The 11,436-nt window shown below is 50.5% G+C and overlaps 1 protein-coding gene across 4 annotated transcripts in view; it reads left to right on the forward strand.

Annotated features, from left to right (window-relative positions):
• ACKR3 (atypical chemokine receptor 3) overlaps positions 1–10,447 on the forward strand; it is a 14,697-nt gene extending 4,250 nt beyond the window's left edge. For all 4 annotated transcript variants that reach the window (XM_025405488.1, XM_025405489.1, XM_025405486.1 and 1 more), the window contains exon 2: positions 8,525–10,447. In XM_025405488.1, the coding sequence (XP_025261273.1) occupies positions 8,552–9,640 (1,089 nt within the window). In that variant the 5' untranslated portion in view covers positions 8,525–8,551 and the 3' untranslated portion in view covers positions 9,641–10,447. The remainder of the gene's footprint in view (positions 1–8,524) is intronic.
• The last annotated feature ends 989 nt before the right edge of the window (positions 10,448–11,436 follow it).

The raw sequence follows: 11,436 nt of genomic DNA on the forward strand, positions 1-11,436 counted from the left end.
AAAGTTTGAGTAAAGGCTTTCTGAATGAAAAAAAAAAAAAAAAAAAACAAAAACACAAAAAAAAACCCAAAACAAAAAACCCTACTTAATCAGGAACAGTGGCTTTTTGTGTGATCATTTGAGGAGAGAGCTCCTGTTTTCAAGTCGATGTGAGGGAAATTGGTTGAAGTTACTCAAACCTGAGGCTGAAGGGCAGTCACTCTATAAACCTTAAGAGTAACCGAGGGGAAAGAAAAAGACGTCAAAGATTGTAAAACTTTAGATTTTTCTCAGTGATTTTGTACAACATGAGGGGAATTTGGGGCCAGAAGGCATTTGTACCTTTAAACCAGGCAACCGGAGAACTTAGTTTTACTCTTAGAAGCAAGAACGGTATTAAAATGCCTTCAATTGGATTGCATGTGTGTAGGTATAATTTAGAAAGAAACTAAAGATTGTGTCATGTCAAGTGTTATTAAAGTCCAGGAAAGAAAAGACAAAGCTCCAGGACACGTATTTTCTGTTGAAATAAAAGCGAGCAAGCCAGAAATAGACAGGTCAGGACAAGGAGGGGTGCAGGGGCTGTTCTTGATTTTGAATACTTGATGGTTTCCTGCAGGGAATATTTGATGCTTTTATCTACTAATTTGGAAGTGGGAAAAAAAGGCATTATTGCTTCGATATTAAAGTGATCAGGGAATTGCACCATTTTATGGTGACAATTTTAAAGAGCCACAGGTAGTTTTGGAAGCGGACTGCGTTTTGTTCCAGGCACTGAAAAAGCAGAGGGGGGCCAAGACTATCTCAGGTGGCCTTGAACCGCTGTCGGCAAAGGGACAGATAACGAGCCCAGGGCAGCGTGGGGGACTTTGCGTTTTGAAGGCTGGGTCAGCCAGATAGTAAGCGTAGTTTGCTCTTCCTGCTATAACAGATATGTGGGCATCCTCCCTCAGTTGTATATGCAGAGCCTAAGTTTGCACAGCATCCTCCTGGAAAACCCATTGTGTCTGGCTGAGGGCGGGGGGTGAGGAGGCTCTCCTAGCCTGGCTGACCTCCCACTGCCTCGTCCTTGTCCTAAGCTGGGTGGGAATCAGGGCTCTGATTACAGTGGGCCAGCCCAGACGGCAGCCTTTGTGACGTGGGAATCTCTGGACCTGCTCTTGTGGGTATAGCTTTGCTTCCCTGTCGGGCAGCTGAGCACAATAGACCAGATCAGGTTTCTGGATGTGGGATTTATTTGATCCACCAAATCCTTAAAGTGGACGAGGATGCCCCACGTGTTCGTGTGAAGTATGTCTAAGGACCCTGAGAAGAGGTGGACTGTATCTGAATCAGGGTGTAGAGTTTTCTGTAGTTACTGTTTTTTGAGTTCTCAAGCAATTCAAAGCAGGTACGTACTTGCATAAAATAAGATCACTCACGGTCACTAGTGAATGTGCAGTTGAGACTGTTTCCCATTGCTGGCAGCAGAGGTGACAGACAGCTCTCCATTCTGCTATCAGCCCTAGCGGATGGTCACAGAGAGTCCGCCTGGGCCGAAGCTTCCGTGGGTTTCTCCCCTAGGTTACTTGGTTGGTTTCCCCATAGATGTGATGTAGCATTGGTTAAAAACACACAGAGACACACACATGCACACACACACCCCCCACTCAGTGATGCGCAGTTGCCTAATGGTTCTTCAGAGGTAGTGTGGATTCTCCTGATCTAACTTCCAGGCTCAGCGTAAGCTGGGGCTAGCCTGGTGGAAGAGGTGTTATCTGCTCAAAGAGACCAGAGCGTTTGCTTTTGTAGCATGACTCCCGCTGGAGAGTCCCTGGAGATATTGGAAAGGGGAAGAGAACTCTGTTCTTAGCCACAAGCCTGCCATAACCCAGTCTCTTCACCTGGCCTGGCCTCAGTTGCCAGGTGTGCAAACAGTGAGGGCCACTGTCCCAGCTCTTGTCTGGGACAATACCGAGTTTCTTCGTGAAATTCCTTTGTAGGACACAGGTCTCACACTGCAGAAAGCAAGTGAAGGAGGCAGAGGTCCTGCAGGGCCCAGAGGGCCAGAGGGCCCCTCGTTTGGGAGCTGGTCCTGGGGCCCCAGGCCTGGCCTGGGTTATCTTATCTGTGCCACTGTAGAGGAGTGACGTGTGTGTAGCAGCCTGGTCTGCACCCAGCTACCAGAGCACCCCACTGCAAAGCCGCCTGTGAGGCTCGTATCACCTCCATTCTCAAAGCTTCCTCTGCCCCAAAGCCATGGCCTTGCTCTAGACCTTCCTGGTTCCTGCATGGACAAGCCCAGGCCACATTCCTTGCCCACCCTTTAAGGCCCAACCCTTACCTCCATCTGCTCTCTGTGGAGAGTCCTTGCCTCAGCCAGGCTGGGTGACTCTACCCGTGGCTGTGCCTTCCTGGAACATCCTTGATCACCGCTACCTCCTTGAAGGCCCCATAAGCCACCAGAGTAGAAACCCCTCATCTTCCTGCTGAAGGGGCGTGATGGGCCTGCGCGCCTTTCCAGTTAGCTGGGGGGGGTCTCAGGGATTGCGGGGAGACGTTTCTGATCTGTTGTCCTCACGTGCCCCAGAGCAGTGCCTCCTCGAACAAGAGGCTCAGTCTGCCAACACCAGCTCGGTGACGATTTCAGAAAAGTCTCTCCTGGACGCCCGTCTCCGCTGCTGGCCACAGTCGCTGGTCTCGGTGGACCATGATTAACTGCTGGCTCATTGAGCACCTACTGTGTACAGCTGTAGCTGTGTAGCTGTAGAGCTGTAGCTACATAAAGTTACAGAAGACTTGGTGGGGGCTGCGGGGCTTGGTAGGAATGAGGTGGAGGGGCAAGACACGTGAACAACGTCATGGTACAAAAGCCATTCCAGAATAGAGATGTGCGGTGTGGGGCCAGGAGAAGGTGGGAGAATCAGAAGGGCAGAGGGCATCAGTGGGGAAGAGTCTGTGGTTGGAGACTGCAAACATATGGAAGGGAGTTTGGGGGAACACTGGCTGGGTGCCTGAACACGTGGCATTCTCTGGAAGGAACTAACCAGCGTGAGGACATGCTGATTGCATACTTAGCCACCACCCATGGAGGCTCTAAACCTGAGTGCTTCTAATTCTGGCTTCACCCTCAGCTTGCAGAGTGAGCCCAGGGAGACCATTTGGATGCAGCTGAATACCCCAGGCTGCTTGCCGCAGCACGGTCGTTGTCAAGGATACTTGGTTGATGAATAAAAAATCCCAGAAACGAGAGGTGAATCTCCGGGAAAAGTCCTGCAGTTGACAAGAGGAGCCCCATCTGGGCTGTGAGTGACAGAGGAGTCCCTTTGCCGGCGATAGGCTGGAAGGGATGCAGGGCTGGACAGGTGCTCGCCACTGCCGGCCACAGGGAAGTTCTCTCCCTGTCACTGCAACGTACGACAGGGCCGCTAAAAAGGTGACCCCTGTACGAAGGAATGAATGAGATAAAACAGAGCAGGCGCTGGGAAAAAGGGAATGAAAGCTGACGTTCACTGCTTTTCGTTCTCCCTTGGGTTGCTGTGGTCCAGGAAAATGGAACATGAACCTCGATGGTTTGCGGACCATTCCTCCCTTTAAGAAAATTTACATAATTCTTGATGTCAAATTTCAAATAACACAGGAGTTTAAAGAGTAAAAACTACACGTCTCCTTTTGTTCCCTCCTCCTACCCTCCCGGCCCCAAGTTTCATACTTACTGCAGGTCTTTTTCTATGCCTTCGTGCACATGTATTTACATATAAAAATACATCAGTGTAATTTTTGTGTGTCTTTCTGCATAGCTGGGATTGTGCTGTGTGTGTGCGCGTCTGCGCATTGTCTCTCACTGAACAGCATGCGGTAACTCTCCCTGTGGATGAAGGGAGGCCTCCCTCTCACAGCTGTATTATATTCCAGATGGCGGAGACCCAGGCTTTACTGAGTCATGCCTCTGTTGAAAGACATTTATGTTGTCTCCAGTGTTTGCTCGTAAATAAATACTGCTTGAAAAAACATCTTGTGTACATTTGGAGACACATGAATATTTTGAGGAGAGAAATGTGTGAATTTGTATCATCACAGAACTGGAAAGAAACGTCTTTTGTTCTGCACTCCCTCCCCTTCCTTCCCCCTGGAATCTTTTATGCAGAAACCTTAGAACCTGAGTGTCAGAAGTGGGTCTCATTCCCCTGCCTGCCCCGGCGTGGGCACGGAGGCCATAGAAACCCAGTCAGTGGGCAGGTTTGATTCACACCCAGAAATGGTTCTTAGACCCTGGCCTCAAGCGGGAATGGAATTGCTGGTTGATTCCAGCAGAGGGTGACTGGTCTAAGTGGAATGTCTCCCTCAGACCCTGTGGCTATCGGCTGTCCCAGCTTCCCAGCGTCAGCAGACCCGGCACAGGCTGAGAGGCATTAAGAATGTATACAAGGACCCAAGGGCTGGCCCATCCAGATCTGTGCGGAATGCAATCAGCTCTTTCTGTATGGGATGAGGTAATCCCCTGCTTTTGCTTGAGGGAACCTGTGATTTCTGTGTAGGGCCCTCTGGGGGTTCATTAGAGGCCTCCCTCCCTCTCTCCACTTTCAGATTTTGCAGGGAGCTTTGTCACCAGGCCTTTGGGAACCAGGGGCCCTGGGTACACATTTCATAGTTTGCCCTATGAAGCTTTTGTTCCTATCAGGGATTCTGAGAGTGTCACTTGTTAAAGTCTAAGCAGGTAATTTAGGAAGATTCTTTGCTCCAACGGCGGACGCACACCATCAGTGAATGATGTTCAATGCAAGTGGGCCCTGCCCACCCTAAACGTCCTGCACACAGGCTGGGGCGGCCAGAGCCTTTGTCGCAGACCACATTCCATGTTATGTGTCAGTTCCCTATTTTGAATAAGGGGATTGATTGTCTTTGTCAAATAATAATCTGTTTTCTGGAGACAGCCCTTGTTTCTGAAACCTAATGCATGAAAAATACCGAAATGACGAAAGGCTGAGCTATTGTATGACACTTTTTTGTTGTTGTTGTTTTTTGTTTTCTTTAGCTCCCATTTAAATTTGCAGAGGACTTGATGACTGCACTGTCTGCTTAATCTCCCTTTTCGCTATACTTTCCTTCCTTTATCTGACCACTGGAACCTTTGGTGGTGGGAAGGAAGAGGCTGGTCCAGGCCCCTAGAGGAAAGCAGGTGATCAGGGTGTGGACCTCTGACTTTGTTTCCTGGCCAGTCCCAGTGTGGGCTGCTGTTCCTTGGGCTGGTTAGTGATTGAGGATTGGTGATCGGGGATCGGTGACTGATGATGGGTGGCCGGTGATCGGTGGGGCAGTGAGGAGCTCCAGCCTCTGCTCTCTCATTCAGCCCTTGGGTAGCAACAGCCACACCCTCTTTGGAAGTTTCCCACTGTGCCACCCAGGAGGGGAGAAGCAAGGAAAGGGGAGGACGGCCGAGCGGGGAAGTGCCTATCTCAGAAATACTATTTTTGACTCAGAGGACCAGTGGCCCCTAAATCAAATTTTCTTTGCCCAAAGAGGCAGAGGTAGAAAGCCAAGGACTGGATGGGGGTCTCTGAGCCCTTTTCCACCTCTCAGTCCCACTCTGAGCTCTAAGAATACTGAAGGCTGCTGGTAGCTCAAAGCGGGTGAGTGTCTGTTTTGTGCTAAGAATGGAGGAACTGGAAGGAAGGACACACTGGAGGTGTGGGAACCAGGCGTCTTCTCACTGAGTGACCTGGCCTCCCGCAGGGGCCGTCCATGCCGAGCAGTGGCCAGGCACCTGGCCAGCCGGCACCTGACATGTTTCTACACTGGAGGCCGAGTGAGACCTGAGCCAGAGGACTGTCACCATGGTTGGGGAGAGAGGTGGGGCGGATTCGGGATCCAAGTTCTGGCGAACAAAGACTGAGGGTCATTTCTTTCTAGCCCCTGTGAATGGCCCAAACCCCAGGATTTATGGCAGCTTCTGCTGAGTGGCTGTGCCAGTGGGGACAGAGCAGGGAGCCCAAGCCAGGCACCAGCCGAGCTGCCCTTTGGACCCAGCTGCTGTCCCTGCTGCTGCCCAGCTGTGGGGCCGTCCTCCATTCAAGCTCTTCTGCTCCCCGGGACTCTGGGGTCAGATGAGATCACAGGTGAAAGTGTTTTGGAAACCAAGCCATGATGCAAATGGGACAAAGGAAAAGGTGGCTGCAGTAGAGCCATGTGGGAGAGCAAAGGTGACATCCTTGTCTCTTGGAATCACAGGGTGGAGAGTGGAACGTCAGCTCTGGGTGATGGCCAAGGGAAGGTGGAGATAGTAGCTTCAAGGCACAGCCTGGGGCTGGCTGTCCGCCCTGGGGGCAGTCTGGCAGGCCAGGGTTTCCTCAGCTCCCTGCTGGGCCTACGTCCTTTTGGAGTTCTAGAGCTGCGTCTTAGGACAGGTGTGCCAAGCCTCCTACTTTGAGTTTCTGTCCTGACCTTGACCTTGCTCACCTCCACGGGCACCCTCCCATGCTTGGGCATCAGGACTTGTCATAAGTCAATGGTCACAGGGCTTGATTCCTCCTAGTGGGTGACTCTGAGGACAACCAGGCCTCCCGCTGCTGCAGGATCAGCGTGGTTCCCTCCATGAAGGGCTTTCAGAGTGGGGAGGGGATGCGGCTGTCATGGGAGGCCCAGCGCTTTCTGTCGGCCGTGGAGGACACTGAGTCAGGTTAGGTCACCAGGAGGGGACCCCACGGTGATTTACATGCTGCAGAGGGAAGTGCCCAGAAGCCTGCAGCAGTCTCCGCTAAGTGGGGTTCAAGCGAGGTCCTCTGCTGTGAATGATGGGGCTGTGGAGCCGAGGCCGCGCAATTTCTCACTTTTCAGGGATTCTGTTCATATTGTCCCAAAGGAGAAACCCATCAAACAACCCAGTCTCTGTGTGAGCCTGTGAGTCTCCCTCCACCGGGGATATTTATTACTCAGCCAGTAAAGCCAGTTTTCAAGGGGAGTAGAATTAAACCAGGTTCTGCTTTTTGCTAAAGGGAAAAACCGCTCCCCTTAGGTGGGAGAATCCCCAGGGTTCTTTCTTCTTGGCTGGGGAGGGAGAAGGGGGAGACGTTTTACTGAGCATCGTTTTACTGAGCATCGGCTAGGGCCAAGCTCTGAATTAGGCCTTTTCTTCTTAGGGTATCTGTGAGATAGGTGCTGCTGTCCTGGGGAGGCAGATGCAGACAGATTAACTCTTAAGGTAAATGCTAATGAATAGAGGAGCCAGAATTCCAACCCAGGAATGTCTGATCTCGGCGTGGGCGGCTTCCCAGCTGTGGCTTTGCATACTGCTAGCGTAGCTACCTGGACATTGATCCCTGACCGTTATCCTTGATCCCCCAGGGAATTCTCAAATGTAACCTGGAATCCACTTTAAATGAACTTGGTAAATAATGACTTGACCCTAGGCCAGTCATTACCTGGGACAAGTGAGGGGGAAGGGCATCCACCCGACAATGTCACTGTCAACTGCATCCTTGGGCTGAGGTTTTCATTTTACAGTGGGGTTCAGGCAGGGCCAATTGCTGACCCAGGACCATGGCCTGGAGGGATTTCAGGGCCTTCCCATGGGCGGACTGACAGTAGAAGACAGCCGCTGTCAGTCTGTCTGGAGAAATCACTGCCAGATAACAGTGGTACCCTGTGGCTGAATTCTGGCTGGCAGTGAAATGGTGACGGAGTGTTGGTCCCACCTCAGGTCAGCAGGGAAAACAGTTGGGAAAATTGTCAGCCCTCCTGAAATGCAACAGTTGGTGGTTTTTGTGCTTTGAGTCTTGGCACACTTTGCTCTTGAAGCAGTTGAACAAATAAAGGAATGGAAAAACAGGTGCTGACCCAGAGCTAGAGACAGCTGGTTGGTTGCCCTTCATTGAAAACCACACTGTCAACCCAGAGTCTTCAGGTTTGGGGCGCAGTTAAGCTGTGGGCCACCTTGTGTCGGCTCACTGTGTTTCCGGAGGCTTTATGACTGCACACTGGGGCTGCCTGAGACGCAGGTTTACATGTGAATTTAGCAGAAAAGTAAAGAGTGCTGAGTCACATTTTAAATGCAAATTTGGAGGAGGATTTGAAATGCTTTCATTAAGACACCAAAGCAGGACACTTGTAATACAGCGGTGCCAGGAGCAGACAACCCTGCCATTCTTTGGGGACGTAGATAAAATGGCTCCACCGTCCCCTGCTGAGAGCGAGCAGGCCATCAGCATCGCGGTGGCTGGGGCTCAGCTGCCTGACGTTTCTTTGGCCCCTGTACTGTGTTGATTTCACACCCTGGGCACAGCCAGACTGGCGGTGTCTTGAGAACATAGCCATGAAAAGATGGAGAAAGCAAACACAGTTTCTGTCTTGGAGAACCCCGTGGATTTAGATTCCGAGTATGTTTTATTTTGTTTTGGAGAGTTTTATTATGGATGTTTTTTTCTCCCTTCGTTGCAAAGACATTACAGAGCTAAACCCAAACCGCTGAGCCTATCAGGGCCTTGGAAAAGCATTTTGCCTGAAACTGGAGTTTTTCCTAATGAAGTGACTTTTCTCTTCCATCTTTTTTGTTTGCTTGGTTTTCTCGTAGGTCATTGGATTGCCCGCCCTCAGCACGATGGATCTGCATGTCTTCGACTACTCGGAGCCAGGGAACTTCTCGGACATCAGCTGGCCATGCAACAGCAGCGACTGCATCGTGGTGGACACGGTGATGTGCCCCAACATGCCCAACAAAAGTGTCCTGCTCTACACACTCGCCTTCATTTACATTTTCATCTTTGTCATCGGCATGATTGCCAACTCCGTGGTGGTCTGGGTGAACATCCAGGCCAAGACCACAGGCTACGACACGCACTGCTACATCCTGAACCTGGCCATCGCCGACCTGTGGGTTGTCCTCACCATCCCAGTCTGGGTGGTCAGCCTCGTGCAGCACAACCAGTGGCCCATGGGGGAGCTCACGTGCAAGGTCACACACCTCATCTTCTCCATCAACCTCTTCGGCAGCATCTTCTTCCTCACGTGCATGAGCGTGGACCGCTACCTCTCCATCACCTACTTCACCAACACCTCCAGCAGCAGGAAGAAGATGGTACGCCGTGTCGTCTGCGTCCTGGTGTGGCTGCTGGCCTTCTGCGTGTCTCTGCCAGACACCTACTACCTGAAGACCGTCACGTCTGCGTCCAACAATGAAACCTACTGCCGGTCCTTCTACCCTGAGCACAGCATCAAGGAGTGGCTGATCGGCATGGAGCTGGTCTCTGTGGTCTTGGGCTTCGCCGTTCCCTTTTCCGTCATCGCTGTCTTCTACTTCCTGCTGGCCAGAGCCATCTCGGCGTCAGGTGACCAGGAGAAGCACAGCAGCCGGAAGATCATCTTCTCCTACGTGGTGGTCTTCCTCGTCTGCTGGCTGCCCTACCACGTGGCGGTGCTGCTGGACATCTTCTCGATCCTGCACTACATCCCTTTCACCTGCCGGCTGGAGCACGCCCTCTTCACAGCCCTGCACGTCACACAGTGCCTGTCGCTGGTGCACTGCTGCGTTAACCCTGTCCTCTACAGCTTCATCAATCGCAACTACAGGTACGAGCTGATGAAGGCCTTCATCTTCAAATACTCGGCCAAAACCGGGCTCACCAAGCTCATCGATGCCTCCAGAGTCTCGGAAACGGAGTACTCTGCCTTGGAGCAGAGCACCAAATGATCCGCCCTGGAGAGGCTCTGGGACGGGGTTGCTTGTTTTTGAACAGGGTGATGGGCCCTGTGGTTTTCTAGAGCAAAGCAAAGTAGCTTCGGGTCTTGATGCTTGAGTAACGTGAAGAGGGGAGCACGTGCCCCCCGCATCCATTCTCTCTTTTCTCTTGACGACGCGGCTGTCGTTTGGCTGTACGTGCTGACAGTTTTGCAACAGGCAGAGCTGTGTCGTACAGCAGTGCTGTGCATCAGAGCCAGCTGAGGACGGGCTTGCCTGGACTTCTGTAAGATAGGATTTTCTGTGTTTCCTGAATTTTTTATACGGTGATTTGTATTTAAATTTTAAGACTTTATTTTCTCACTATTGGTGTACCTTATAAATGTATTTGAAAGTTAAATATATTTTAAATATTGTTTGGGAGGCATAGTGCTGACATATATTCAGAGTGTTGTAGTTTTAAGGTTAGCTTGACTTCAGTTTTGACTAAGGATGACACTAATTGTTAGCTGTTTTGAAATTATATATATATATATAAATATATATAAATATATAAATATATGCCAGTCTTGGCTGAAATGTTTTATTTACCATAGTTTTATATCTGTGTGGTGTTTCGTACCGGCACGGGATATGGAACGAAAACTGCTCTGTAATGCAGTTTGTGACGTTAATAGTATTGTAAAGTTACATTTAAAAAAAACAAAAAACTGTTCCGGACTGCAAATCTGTGCACACAATGAACAGTTGCATTTCAGAGAGTTCTCTCCATTTGTAAGTTATTTTTTTTAATAAAGATTTTTGTTTCCTAAAAATGCATCAAGTCTCAGTCTTAAAAGTGTGTTTTGGCACTTGAGTAGCATGCGTGGTAGTAATACATGAATATATGCGGCACACACAGGCCAACTGAATGAAGATTTTAGAAGAGTGCTACCGTAAAGCAAAAGCCACCAGGTTAACTTGTTTGAAATGATATAAAAAGAAAAACACCTGAGCACACTGCATAGTTTTTTGTTTTTTTTTTAAATTTTCAGGCAATAACGTGTTTGGTAGCGGGGGATGATTGCTAGGGTCCAGCGAGATGGTCATGGAGAGAAGGCTGGCACAGAGAAGGTGCCACTTGCTGTCCAGACAGGAGAGTTTCAGGTTGCGGGCCTGGTATCCTCATCTCTACCACCTGTGTGCTTCCAGGGCCTGTGCAAAGCCCCTTAAATCTCCTCTGCTAAGGTAAACACCTCCAGGGGCAACACTTCCTATTCAAAGTCTTCATTTAAACTGTGCCAATCAGCTACCCTCTTGAGGCCCCACAAAGAGCGAATCCCCAGCTTATGCATGTCCTTACTAGTGGTTGGAAAGAGTGCTCTCAGAATGGCCAGTTCCTGCTGGGCCCTCTCTAACTCTACCTGGAGCCACAAGAATGGCGGAGACTTCAACAGACGAGTCAGCTGGGCAGGGGCTCAGAGAGGGGCTGGGCTCCCAGCACTGCCCTCACCACCTCTACCTCTGCCAAGACCTCTCTGCATAGAGAGCTGTTTGCCAACACAAAGGCAGTCCCAGATGCTCATCTGACCTGTGAGCCTGGGGGCTGCTGCTAGGTTGGAAAGCACCCTGTGCAAATCCTTGCCCCACAGACCCACAATGGGCAGCTCTGCAGTCCCCAGGGGCCCACAGACCGAGTCCACTGCAGGGGGCTCCTATTTCCTGCAAAGGGCTTCACAGCTTAGAGTTTTGAAACTAGGGCTGTAACTTACTGGAAATATGTTCTTGATGCACATGTACATCCTCAGGTGCACATACACGTGGTCTTC

The sequence above is a fragment of the Theropithecus gelada genome, chromosome 12 (genome assembly GCF_003255815.1).
Source record: "Theropithecus gelada isolate Dixy chromosome 12, Tgel_1.0, whole genome shotgun sequence".
NCBI classification, from domain to species: Eukaryota; Metazoa; Chordata; class Mammalia; order Primates; family Cercopithecidae; genus Theropithecus; species Theropithecus gelada.